We start from the raw sequence: 14,292 nt of genomic DNA, 5'->3' as shown, positions 1-14,292 counted from the left end.
TCATTTTAATCCTTCTTTTGTTTTTTCCCATTATCCGACTATTAACCAACTTTCATTATCATTGTTCTTATATTTTTTTTTTCATTTTCCGACTTTTAATCCCAAAAAATACTCGAATTAACTCATTTTTATTTATTTTTATTTATTTATTTTTTGTAACATAACTTTACCATTATTTTCTGTATCTCTTCATTATACATAGATTATAACAACTTTCACCATTATTTGTTCCATTTCCTTCCATTATACTCAAACTGTCACTATTATTTGTCCCATTTATTTTCATTATGCCCAAATTTTCACCATTATTTCTTCCCATTTCACCATTATTTGTTCCATTCCTTCTCATTATATTCAGATTTTCACCATTATTTGTCCTTCCATTATATTCAAACTTTCACCATTATTTGTTCCATTTCTTTCCATTATAATCAAAATGTAAACTTTCTTCACCATTCCCATTAACTTCCATTATCCAGCTATATTGACAACTTTCACTACCATTCTTCCCATTACCTTCCATTAATTTCCTTCCATTATACCCAAATTATAACTCTACTATTCTTCCCATTAACTGCCATTATATTAACAAACCTTTTACAACCGGTCTTAACATTTACTTCCATTATTTAACTATATCAACCTCCACTACCATTATCCCCATTTCCTTCCATTACATATACCTTGGTTATAACTTTCATTACCATTATTCCCATTTTCCTCCCATTATCTAGCTATGATAACAACTGTCACTACCATTATCCATATTTCTTTCCATTATGTGTACTGAGATTATAACTTTTACCAGCATTTTTCCATTTTCTCCCCATTAACCTACTATATCAACTTCCATTACCATTTCCCCATTTTCATCCATTACATTATAATTTCACTACAATTTCCCCATTTTCTTCCATTATGTATACTTAGATTTTAACCTTCACCATTATTTCCCCATTTCCATCCATTACCTATACTTAGATTTATAACTTACACCATTATTTCCCCATTTTCTTTATATTACACATACTGAGATTATAATTTCCACTACCATTCTTCTATTTTCCTTTCATTAACCAGCTAAATTAACCCAAAAATTCAACACCTTACCACATTTCACCTTATCTAATTACAAAACCTCCCATTAACCAGGTAAATTAACCCCAGAAATCAACACCTTATCACATTTCACCTCATCTAATTACAACACCATTAAACCTCCCTCCTCACAACACACCTTTTCAATGGGTTAACTTTACAACCTTCTTATTCATTTTCTGTAACTTTTAGGGCAGTTTAGCACCATTACCACCCCTTTCCCCCATTTGCTGTGGCTTTGGGGGCTGCCGGGAGGTGGTGCAGCCCCCTCCCTTAGCCCTTACAGTCACCATTAGGGTCTTAAAGGGGTGGTATGTTTGTGTTTATGTTTAGTGGGGCTGCAGCTGTTGTGTTTGTCCTGCTTGTGTTTTTAATTATTATTATTATTATTATTATTGATGTTTTTGCCTTATGGGACCTGTGAGTTATTTATTCTAGTTTTTCTTCCTGTGTTAAGTTTCTTGTCTTTCTCTCTCTCTCTCTCTCTCTCTCTCTCTCTCTCTCTCTCTCTCTCTCTCTCTCTCTCTCTCTCTCTCTCTCTCTCTCTCTCTCTCTCTCTCTCTCTCTCTCTCTCTCTCTCTCTCTTTCTTTCTTTTATTCCTTCATATTTTACTTCTTTCCTGTCCAATCTTTTCTTCCCTTCTTACCTTTCCTTTCCTTCCATCCTTCTCTCCTCCTTTCTTCTCTCTCTTTCTTCTTTCCTCATTTCCTTCTTTACTTCTTTATTATTCAACTTTTTCTTCTCTTCATTCTTTCTTTCTTTCTTTCTCCTCGTTTTCTCTGTTGTCTCCCTCTTCCTTCTTTCCTCATTTCCTTCATTACTTCTTTCATATACAACCATTTCTTCCCTTCTCTATTTTTTCCTCCCTCCCTTCTCCCTCATTCCTCCGTTGCCTCCCTCCTCCCTTCCTCCTTCCCTCCATTGCTGTAATGTTAATGAGATGTGCCTGTAGAGTTGTATCATAATATCGTTAATTATAATATTAAATAAATAACATTATTACGTAATTCATAACAAGATTAAAGTAAGCTACCATGGTGAACCCTCCCACCACCAACCCCCCTCCTCCTAACATGCCCCCAGAGAGAGAGAGAGAGAGTGAGAGAGAGGAAGATTGAGAAATTGACCTTGTGGCTTATAGAACTAACAAAACAGCCAGAGAACGATAAAAATACACGTAGAAATATTGCTAAATCTACAAAAACAGATCAGAAAACAAGATTGTGAAGCATTTCCGTCGTAAAACTAAGAAAAATTGAACTGGTGAGGAAAAAACAAACTAACTGGCTGTCGATTTGCAAGGATGTACATAATTGGCTATCTAAAAAATGAAGAAACGTGATTTGCAAGGCTGGGATTGTTTGGGTGTCTGAGAGGAGAGAGATCTGACTGGTGTGCTGTGTGGTGTCCAGGCTGTGTGACTGACTAGCTGCTGTGTGACTAAGGCGTGTGATTCGCTCGCTCATCAAGGCTTCATTAGTGTCAGGATGCTGTGATTTCATTGGCTGTGTGTCTGTGTGTGTCTGTGAAGCTTGCTATTTCAGTTTTCTTTTCTTTTTTCATATTTTTTTTTTTCCAAGTCCTCAAAAAAAAATGTAAGTTATTTATTAGGTATTTGATGTGTGTATTTTATTTATTCATTTGTTATTTGGTGAAGCTGTGGGACGAATAGATCAAAATGAATGTGATTGCTGTGAAAGTGAAGCTGTTTTTGTAGAAGTGTGATGGTTATTCTTGTTTTTTGCTTTGTTCATGCTGAGAGAAAGAGAGAGAGAGAGAGAGAGAGAGAGAGAATATATCAGAACTTCATGTCATATTGTGTAAAAAGAATGATAATGCCTTTAGAAATAACAAAAATGAAAACTTAAAAGGAAAAATCTTGTTACTACTACTACTACTACTACTACTACTACTACTACTTGTGAGAATAAGAATGTGTTGATTGTGGTAGTAATGAGAAGTGAGAGACAAAAAAATGCGTAGATGAAATGAAAATAAAAGAAAAGAAAGAAAATAATGTAAAAAAAGAAAAGAGTAAAATATAAGATGGTAGATTGTAAAATATGGAACGTAATTAATAGTTATGGAAATGTGCGGTAATGAAAAACACCATAGGGAAATAAAAGCAAAATATAAAAGAAAAGAAAGTAAAATATGAAGAAGAAAGTGTGAAATGTAGGATAAGGAATAGATAGGAAAACACGAAAGAAAATTGGGAGTTATGTAAATGTGTGGCAATGGAAGGTATAGGGAATTGAAAGAAAGAATAAAGAATAGAATGTAGAAATGAAAGTATAAGGTATAAGATAAGATAAAAATAAAGAATAGATCGTAAAATATGAAGGAAATTAATTAATAGTTATGTAAAGATGTGACAAGTGAAAAGTGAAAGAAATGAACAATGCAAAAAGAAAATATTAAAAAAGAGGAGAAAAATAAAATCTATATATAAGAAAAAAATAAATGTGAATGTAAGATAAGGAATGGATAGTAAAATATGAGGAAGATTAAGAGTTATGTGAAAATGTGATTGAAAAAGTGAAGAATGAAATAACAAACGAATGAAGCAAAAAAAAAAAAAAAAATAAATAAAGAAAAATGAAATAAATAGGTAAATAGAATAAATAAATAAATAAATAAAATGAAAAAAAATAATAATCGACACAATTAATAAGAATAAGAAAAGTGATGAATGAAGGAAATAATGGAGAGGATATAGACGAGGAAAAAGAAGGCAAAAAACCCGGCGTGGTACAGTGAAACCATGCATGCTTTGGGGTCCGAGGGGTCTCCAAGCGCACGGGTTCGAATCCTGTCCACGGTCCGAGTGTAGGTTGGGCTTCCTCACTCTGAACAACAGTTTCCTAGCGGGTGGGCTTTGAGATGGGAGGTACCACAAAAAAGTATCCCCTTTAGCTCAGAAATTCCCGAGAAAAAGCCCACATGGTATAAAAAAAATAATAATGATAATAAAACATGACATTATTGAAGAGCATTTCTAGATTTGTAAGAGGTATTGAAACGGATCACAATTCATTTCCCAGAGGATAATGAGTTAGAGACAGACTAGGAAATGAATGAATTGAATAAAAATAGGCAAAAAAAAAAATGAATAAAAAGAAAACGGGATAATATTGGAGAGCATTTCTGTATTAGTGAGAGGTATTGAAATGTAGCCTAATTCACTTCCCACAGGATAATGAGCTAGACACACTAAATAAATACAAATAAATAAATCAATAAGAACAAGGAAAAAAAAATAATAATAAAAGTGAATAATGAGAAAACGTGATGATATTGAGAGCATTTCTATATTTATGAAAGGTATTGAATCGTATCATAATTCACTTCCCAGAGGATAATGAGTCAGACACACTAAATAAACACGCATAAATAAATCAATAAAAATAATGATACGGGAAAAAGACACACTAAATAAATACGAATAAATAAAATAGATAGATAATAATAAGGCAAAAATAGGCAAATAAATGCGAAAAATAAAATAAATAACAATAAGACAAAGACAGTAATTAAATATGAAAAATAAGATAAATAATAAAAAAAGATAAACACACTAATTAAATACGAATTGATAAAATAAACAAATAATAATAATAATAAAAAAAGAATAATTAGATACGAAAAATAAAATAGACAATGATAAGGAAAAAAAGAAATAAATACGAATAAATAAGATAAACAAATAATAATTAAGGAAAAAAAGAGACGTACTAAATAAATACGAAAAATAAAATAGACAATAGTGGAAAAAAAAGAGACGTACTAAATAAATACGAATAAAAATAATATAAAGGCAAAAAAAGAAACCATATATTTTTTTTTCATGAATTTTTTTTTTTACAAACGCAAGAAAAATAAATATAAGACCATTTTTATTTTTTCCCTTAATGATCATCGCATGTCTAAGAATATTAACGAGAGAGAAAAAAAGATAAACTATGTAAATAACGACTGTGTGTGTGTGTGTGTGTGTGTGTGTGTGTGTGTGTGTACAGGTAAGCCTCTACCCTCCCCTCCCTTCCCGTTTTGTAAGCAGTGAACATGTTAACAGAAAGTGAATAAACCAAGAAAGTACATACTGTGTCTCCCTACCCTGAGAGAGAGAGAGAGAGAGAGAGAGAGAGAGAGAGAGAGAGAGAGAGAGCTATTAAAACAATGACCGATGCATTTTTGAAATATATATTTTTCTCACTGTGGAAAAAATAGATAGATATAATGAAAACTTGTTATATACACCTTAAAATTACTACTACTACTACTACTACTACTACTACTACTACTACTACTACTACCACTACTTAAGCATAACAACATATAGAGATGACATTAACGATATATTACAACCACCACCACCACTACTACTACTACTACTACTACTACTACTACTACTACTACTACTACTATTACTACAGTCAGCATAACAGTAAGGGTGGCAGAGAATGCGCATTGGAGGACTTCATTTGTTTTCCCCCACACGAACGAAGCGGTTTAAAATATATACAATAAATAAAATAAATAAATAAATAAACAAGAGTATATAGTGTTTAAAAGATTATAATATTATCTTCTGTATTTTTCTTTTTTTTTTATATAATTTAAGAATGGTGCTAGTCAAGGAGAACCAAAAAAGAATGATAGAAAAAAGACAGGTTTTTTTTTTTTTTTTAGTTAAAGTTTAGGTTATATACGTGTTAGGAAGGTTGCAGTAATGTCTTCTATATTCTTCCTTTTTTTTTTTTTTTTTGTTTATTATTTAAGAGTGGTACTAGTCAAAGAGAAAAAAAAAAGAGAGAAAGATATAATGAGGTTAGATTTGAGGGTTAAAAAGTTATGATATTGTCTTCATGGTTCCTTTTTTTTTTTTTTCGCATTTAAGTGTAGTGCTTCAGTGACAACAACAAAAAATAAAGAAAAAAAAAGAAAAGACATATTGAAGTTGTATAGTTAAAATAGAGGGTTATATACGTGTTGAAAAAAAAAAAGTTATAATAATGTCTTCTATATGGTTCCTTTTTTTTTGCATTTAAGAGTAATAATTTAATAACGAAAAAAAAAAAACGAAAAAGAAAAAGAAAATAAGATATAATGAGGTTGTAGTTAAAATTTATGGTTATATAGTGTTAAAAAGTTATAATAATGTCTTCTATATGGTTCCTTTTTTTGCATTTAAGAGTAATAATTTAATAACGAAAAAAAAAAAAAAACGAAAAAGAAAAAGAAAATAAGACATACTGAGGTTGTAGTTAAAATTGAGGGTTATATACGTGTTGGGTTAGGAAGGAGGGAAGACAGAAGCAGGCAGGGATTTAAATAGGTTAGGTTAGGTTAGGTTAGGAAGGAGAGAAGACAGAAGCAGGCAGAGAGTTAGAGAGTTTGCCAAAGAGCTGAATGGTTGAGGGCAGGAGGGAGGTGGGCAGAGTAGAGGCGAGAGGAAGTTGTTAGTGTTGTGTTGTGCATTTCCTATTACTTGTTCTGTTTTTTTATTCTTTTTTTATAGTTTGATGTTGTTTTGGTTATGAATTTACGAGTTATTGGAATTTTAGAAAGGATATTTTGATTCTATTTTGCTTCATTCGTTTGCTATTTATATTCAAGACATAATTTCCTCTATATTGAAATGTTAATGTGTTGGTATCATCTTCTTCTCTGTGTTCTGTCATTTCGTTGATTTTTTTTAAACTGTGATGTTATTTTGCTGTTAATTTACGAGTCATTTAAATTTTAGAAAGCATATTAGTTAATTATTTATATTCAGCACATCATATTCTTCTCTATATCGAAATGTTAATGTTAGACGTGTTGGTATCATCTTGTTCTCTGTGTTATGATCTTTCGTTGATTTTTTGATACTTTGACTTCGCTTTGCTGTTCATTTACGAGTTATTTACATTTTAGAAAGCGCATTTCATTCCACTGAGCTTCATTTGTTAACTGTTTATCTTCTAGACATCGTTTTCTTCTCTCTATCGAAATGCTAACGTGTTTCTATCTTGTTCTCCGTGTTGTGTCCTCTCGTTCTTTTTTTTTTTTATTCTTTGATGTTTGCTTATTAATTTCCAACTTATTTAGATTTTAGAAAGCACATTTGTTAACTATTTATATGCAACACATCACATTCCTCACTATTTTGAAATGATAATGTTAGGTACTTACATTTGTTTGGGTATGTATATCTTAGAAAGCGCATTTTTATTCTATTTCATCTCATTAGTGTTTTAGAAAGCTTGTTTTGATTTAATTTTCAGGGTCTGGACTTGCACAGGAACACCAGGCAGTAATTAACCCTTCAGTACCAGGACGCGTTTCCATATTCATTCTGGTGACTATATGGCGATTTTATACACCTTCAAAAACTCATGTGGGGGATTAGAATAGTGAAGACTGTGGCCATTAATCTTCTGCCCTCCATAGACCCTTCCTAATGCAAATAAAATCAGCTAATGGTACTCAAAACTCATGATAAAAATGAGTCCCAGTACTGAAGAAGCTAAGGTATGTGTGAGGGAGAATAATGTGAGTCAATTGTGTATTTCTCCGTGTTTGAGTTGTGAGGAGGTGTGTGTTGCTTGTCTTGTGGGATATCAATGGCTCGTATTCTCAAAAACTTCTGGGCTTCACATCCACTGCTTTAAAAGGCTTTATTTGAATTGACACGAATTTTTAAGATGTTTTTACTGTTCTAGAGGCAGATTGGCATGATTTTTACATTATGAACCGGAGAAACACTCTTGAAAACCCCGCTAGTCATCTTTGTGGCCTTGGAATATAGTCGAAGTGAGAGAGCAGAGCGTTTTTAAGGGTGTTTATACGATTCTAGAGGCAGAGTGACAAGATTTCTACATTATTAACTGGAGAAACACTCTTGAAAACCCCGCTAGTCATCTCTGTGGCCTTGGAAAATAGTCATAAATTGTGAGAGAGCAAAGCGTTTCAGAATACCCACCGATCGTATTATGAAACGTATCCTACAAATTTCCAAAGGCTCTAGTTGAAGCTACACGCATTTTAAGTATGTTTTTATGGCTCCAGTGACAGATTAAGATTATTTATGGACTATTAACAGGTGGAACAGTTTCGAGAACAGCTGATAATCTTCGTGGCCTTGGAAAATGGTCTTGGTGAGAGAGCGAAGCGTTTTAGTGGAGTAGAGGTGGACAGAGAGGCTGTGTTGTGTTGTTGTGTTGTTGTCAGTGTTGCTTCCACTCATCGCCTTCACTTCTGGGATGGCAAACTGTGCAGGCTGCTTCCTTATTATTATTATTATTATTATTATTATTATTATTATTATTATTATTATTATTATTATTATTGTTATTATTGTAGATATTGGATCACCATTGTTATTATTGTTATTATTGTTATTATTATTATTATCATTATTATTGTTATTATCATTATTATTATTATTATGTAACGTTCGTTTGTCATGCCTTGGCAGTGTGTGTGTGTGTGTGTGTGTGTGTGTGTGTGTGGGCGGGGCGGTGGTGACCACAGCGCCACAGCCACCGCCACCACCAAAGCGTGTGGTGTTCCTCAGCGTGTTGTGTACAAGATCCTTAATTAACGTAGATGAGAAACTAAAGGTACAAAAAGAGGCAAATAATACAAGAACGAGGTAACAAAGGTGATAAAAATAAAAATAACATCAATCAAGGTAAATGCACACACATACATACATACATACATAAAATATATACATACATAGTATGATATATTCTGTTTATTAAGAGTATTATTGTAAAACCCAACAAACGTGTGTACAATAAGCATGGCTGACTGGCTCGGGGCGGGACGGGGCGGGGCGGGGCGGGGCGGGGCGCCTCTACCTCCTGCTCACTATGACCCGAGTAGACAGGATGCTTTGGTGATGAGCGTCCTGCGGCAGACGTGTGTGTGTGTGTGTGTGTGTGTGTGTGTGGGGTAGGGGCCTGCACGCAGGCGCTGTGCCAACCTTACAGCCGCGGCAGGACAGCAGCAGCAGCCTGCAGGAGCGGGAGTCACGGCGAACGTTGCTATGCGGCCTTGGGTCTGGCTGGGCTGGGGCTGGCGGGCTCCTCGGGCAGCGTGGGCGCCGCGCCGGGCCACAACTTGCTCAGCAGCTTGGTCTTCATGAAGCCCACCTGGGAGCGGTCGGCGCGGGGGTCGGTGGAAGCGGTGCCGCCCAGCGTGACGCTGCTGCGGGTCCTGGCGAGAGGTCGTGGCGGGCCGCGCGTGTCTGTCGGTTGCTGCTTCTCAAACATGGAGATCCTGTCCTGCGCCGTGAACAGCAGCGGTGTGAGTGGCCGCTTGTTGGGTGACGGCGGGAACTTGCCCTTACGCTTGAGGCTTCCGTCAGCATCCTGCGACGCGGCGTCGCCCTGCCCTGGCATGCTGACCATGGACTTCTGTCGCAGCAGCTTGGCCGAGCGTGGCAGCGTGAAGCTCTTGCCGCCTGGCCCCCACCCGTTCATATCTTCCTGACGACTAGCGGGCGCTGGCTCCCTGGGTGAGGGCGTCCTGCCGCGGCTTGTGGGCGACGCCTCGCGCTCCCGTGACGGGGACTTGGAAAAGGATGTCTTGGAGGGGGAGCGCTTGAGGGCGCCCCACGGGGTGTGAATCACATTCTCGGCAGAGGAATCATCCTGGGAGAGGACGTTGAGGGGCGCCTGTGGGCGGCGGGACGGCGCTGGCCCCTCCTTGTTTACTCCTACTGGGACGGGGGCGGGGCCGGAGGCGGAGGAGCGACGGGAGGGCGAGGTGGAAGGTGAGGGGCGTGGGGAGGGAGAGAGGCGGCGTGAGGGTGAGGGTGAGGGGCGGGGTGCCGCCGTCACGGGCCTCCCACTGGGTGACGCGGTCCTGCAGGCTGCTGGTGGACTGTTCCCGCGGCGGCGTGCGGGTGCCGATGTCCAGGATCCACTCCACCAGCCTGCTGGGGGGATCCTCGGAGCTCATGGAGGAGTCTTTGTGGGAGGGGACGGGGGAGGGCGGCGGCGTGAGGGAGGCCTTCCTGTCCGTGGCGGAGGAGGGCGTCGGTGAGGGAGTGGGGGCGAGGTTGGTCTTGTGGGCGGGAGTGGGGGAGGGCGGTGGCGAGAGGGCGGGCTTGCTGTAGTTCTCAGATGGGGGAGAGGGTGGTGGGGTGAGGGAGGGCGCACCCTTGGGGGCATGGGCGCGTCTGGCTGCGGGCGTGGCATCAGGCTCTGGGTCGGCGGACACCTTGAGGCCCGGCACGGAGCGCAGGGTGCCGCTGGGACTCTTGTGCAGTGAGGCCACGGGCACGTCCAGCGAGAACTGGCGCACCTCGTCGTCCGCTTCGTCCTGCGGCGCCACGATCAGGTCAGGCCACGCCTGGGGCGCCGACCTCGCTATCCGCTCCATCTGGGACGGGCTGAGGGGCACGTCCCTAGAGGGGCGGCGGTGGGCTGGGGGAGCGGGGGAGCGGTTCCTCTCCCTGGAGGGCGGCCTGTCCTCGGTAGGCACATCCCTGGAGGGCTGCCGGCGGGAATGTTTGGATGTGGAGTCCGTCCTGGTTCTGCGTCTGGTGCCGCCCTCCTCCTGCTGCAGCGCCACCACCTCGGGCCGCTGCAGGTGGCCGCTGCCGTCCATGGCGCCCACCATGCGCTGGTACTCCTCGTAGGCGCTGCGGTGGTCTGAGCTGAGGATCTGCTTGATGATGGTCTCCGCCTCCTCCGTGTCGTGCAGCACGCCGGAGCTCGGCGACCGTGACGACGACCTGCGCTTCTCGCCGCGGCGGCTGCCCCGCCCGCCGCCGCTCCTGCCTCCTTTACTCCTCCCGCTGGTCTTTCCGCCACTCTTTCCGTCCTCCGTGGCGTCCTGGCGCTGCAGCAGGTTGAGTCTGGCCTCCAGACAGCGCGCCACCTGCGGGGGTGAGGCGGGGCCCTTGAGAGGCGCCGAGATGGTGTAGTGTATGAACTCCTCGTCGTCGCCCGCCGCCGCCTCCTCGTCGTCCAGGTCATCGTGGCTGAGGTCGCTGGGGGGCTGCACGGCCACGGAGGTGAGGGACGCCCCTGAGGCACCCCTGGCCCCCTCCAGGCCCCGCGGCACGTCTTCTGCCACCACCACGTAGGGTGAGTTCGGATGTGAGTTCCAGCGAGCCACGAACTCCCTCAGCTGTGCCTTGCTCCGCTCCAGCTCACCCCCACGCTCCGCCGCTACGCCGCCGCCGCCGCCGCCTTCTCTCCTTCCCTTTCTTCTTCTCCTCATCTTCCTTCTTCTTCTCTTCATCCGCTTCCTTCCTTTTCTTCTCCTCCTCCTCTTCTTTTCTCTTTTTCTCTTCCATTTCTTTCTTCTTCTTTTCCGCTTCTCTTCTCTTCTCCGCTTCTTTCTTCTTCTTCTCTTCCTCTTCCTTCTTCCTTCTCTCTTCAGCCTTCTCCCTTTCCTCCGCCTCCCTCTTCTTTCTCTCCGCTTCCTTCCTTTTCTTCTCCTCCACTTCCTTCCTCCTCTTCTCCTCTGCCTCTCTCCTCCTCTTCTCCTCCGCCTCCTTCGTCTTCTTGTCCTCCTCTTCCTTCCTTCTTTTCTCCTCCGCGGCCCTTCTCTTTATTTCCTCTTCCTCTTTTCTCTTCTTCTCGGTTTCCAGTTCCTTTCTTCTTACCTCCTCTTCCTCTTCCTTTTGTCTTCTCCTTGCCTCTTCCTCCTCTTTCTTCTTTCTCGCCTCTTCCTCCTTTCTTTTTCTTCTTTCTTCCTCCTCTCTCTCTTTCTTTCTTCTCTCCTCTTCTTCCTTTCTCTTGGCCTCTTCCTCTTGTCTTCTCCTCTCCTCCTCTTCCTTTCTTCGTGCTTCTTCCTCTTCTTTCTTCCTCCTCACTTCTTCTTCCTCCTTCTTCCTCTTCGCCTCCTCCTCTTCCTCCCTCATTCTCTTGCACCTCTCCTCTTCTTCTGCAATCTTCTTTTTCTTCTCTTCTATCTGACGTTCTAAATCTTTCCTCTTCGCCTCCATCTCCTTTCTCTTCCTCTCTTCCTCCTCCTCTACTTCCTTCCTCTTCCTCTCCTCCCCCTCCTCTGCTTCCTTCCTCTTCCTCGCCTTCTCCTCCTCCTCTTCCTGTTTCCTCCTCCTCCTCCTAACACTATACTTCTCCGTCTCCTCCTCTTCCTCAATTCTTCTTGGTAATATTTCATCGACTTTTATCACCTCCTCTTCCTCTTCGCTACTCTCACTCTCGCTCTCCTCTTCCTCTTCCTCTTCCTCTTCCTCGGAGTTGGAGGCGGAGGAGGGGAAGCGGCGGGAGAGGGGATGGTACTTCGGTGGAGGGGGGGAGCGAAGCCATGGTGATCTGAGGCACTGGGCGGGGGTGGGGCGCATGCTGGAGGGTGGGTGGGGAGAGAGGGAGAGAGAGAGAGAGAGAGAGAGAGAGAGGGGGGGAGGAGGGGAAGTCATTTATTAGTATTCATGGTTCTTGGTTGTGTATGTATAGAAACACACACACACACACACACACACACACACACACACACACACACACACACACACACACACACACACACACACACACACACACACACACACACACACACACTCTCTCTCTCTCTCTCTCTCTCTCTCTCTCTCTCTCTCTCTCTCTCTCTCTATCTATCTCTTTTCATATCACTGTTATTCATCATTTTCTCTCTCTCTCTCTCTCTCTCTCTCTCTCTCTCTCTCTCTCTCTCTCTCTCTCTCTCTCTCTCTCTCTCTCTCTCTCTCTCTCCAAGTCTCACCTCTTATCAAGCACCAGTAGCTTCTGTATAAACTCCTTCGCCTCTTCGCTCACACAGTCGAAGGCCTCGTCATCAAAATCATACTTGTTGTGGGTCACGTTGGTCATCGTCTCCACGTAATTGTGCCCCATAAAGGGAGAGAGGCCTGATAACCTGGTGGACAGAGGGAGAGACGGGGTAGTGTGAATGGTTAACCTGATGGGGAACAGAGAAAGGAGGGAGAACTGTGGGTGAAGATGTGGGTAAGTGAATGTGTGTGTGTGAGAGAGAGAGAGAGAGAGAGAGAGAGAGAGAGAGAGATAGCGCCTGAAGGAGAGGGAGGGACAGTGTAGTTGTGTGGAGATGTTCAGATGAATAGTTAACCTGACGGGGAAGAAAAAAGAGAGAAAGTGGGAATTGTAATAGTGAATAAGTGGATAGGTAAGTGTGTGGTGTGTGGATAGATAGATAGATAAATAGATGGATAGATAGATAGACAGATAGATATATAGAGAGGGAAGGCGTGGAAATCTTGTTAACCTGTCACTAGAACCTTAAAAAAAGATACATTCCTTAAGCCCCGTGTAACTTAACCATCACTATTGTTTCAGAGGCCACAGAGATAATTAACCAGATTATCAAGACTGTTTCTCCTGTTAATAATGTAGAAATTTTGTTAAACTATGACTAAAATCGTTAAAACCTGCATCACTTCAACTAGAACCTTTTAAACAGTACAAAAAAAAAAAAAAAAACTTAAAAACCCCTACCACTTCAACTAGAACCTTTTAAACCGTAAAACACCTTTGAAAATCCACATCACTTCAACTAGAACTTCAACTAGAACCTTTTAAACTAGAACCTTTTAAACCGTAAAACACCTTTGAAAATCCACATCACTTCAACTAGAACCTCTTAAATCGTAAAAATACCCTTAAAAACCCGTATTACTTCAACTAGAACCTTTTAAACCGTAAAAACACCTTTGAAAACCCACATCACTTCAACTAGAACCTCTTAAATCGTAAAAATACCCTTAAAAACCCGTATTACTTCAACTAGAACCTTTTAATCCGTAAAAACACCTTTGAAAACCCACATCACTTCAACTAGAACCTCTTAAACCGTAAAAACACCTTTGAAAACCCACATCACTTCAACTAGAACCTCTTAAACCGTAAAAACACCTTTGAAAACCCACATCACTTCAACTAGAACCTCTTAAATCGTAAAAATACCCTTAAAAACCCGTATTACTTCAATTAGAACCTTTTAAACCGTAAAAACACCTTTGAAAACCCACATCACTTCAACTAGAACCTCTTAAATCGTAAAAAATACCCTTAAAAACCCGTATTACTTCAACTAGAACCTTTTAAACCGTAAAAACACCTTTGAAAACCCATATTACTTCAATTAGAACCTTTTAAACCGCAAAAATACCCTTAAAAACCCGTATTACTTCAACTAGAACCTTTTAAACCGTAAAAACACCTTTGAAA

The 14,292-nt window shown here is 40.9% G+C and overlaps 1 protein-coding gene across 1 annotated transcript in view; it reads right to left on the bottom strand.

Moving 5' to 3' along the window:
- Positions 1 to 8,735: 8,735 nt before the first annotated feature.
- The window catches only part of LOC123499583 (mitogen-activated protein kinase kinase kinase kinase 4-like), a 26,697-nt gene continuing 21,140 nt past the window's right edge, over positions 8,736 to 14,292 (bottom strand). The window contains 4 exon segments of the mRNA XM_045247780.1: positions 8,736 to 9,927; positions 9,929 to 11,254; positions 11,616 to 12,417; positions 12,812 to 12,964. Of these exon segments, the coding sequence (XP_045103715.1) occupies positions 9,136 to 9,927; positions 9,929 to 11,254; positions 11,616 to 12,417; positions 12,812 to 12,964 (3,073 nt within the window). The 3' untranslated portion in view covers positions 8,736 to 9,135.

Source organism: Portunus trituberculatus, chromosome 8 (assembly GCF_017591435.1).
Source record: "Portunus trituberculatus isolate SZX2019 chromosome 8, ASM1759143v1, whole genome shotgun sequence".
Classification (NCBI taxonomy): Eukaryota; Metazoa; Arthropoda; class Malacostraca; order Decapoda; family Portunidae; genus Portunus; species Portunus trituberculatus.
The sequence above is the reverse complement of the archived record's forward strand: the minus strand, read 5'-3'. Positions and strand labels throughout refer to the sequence as shown.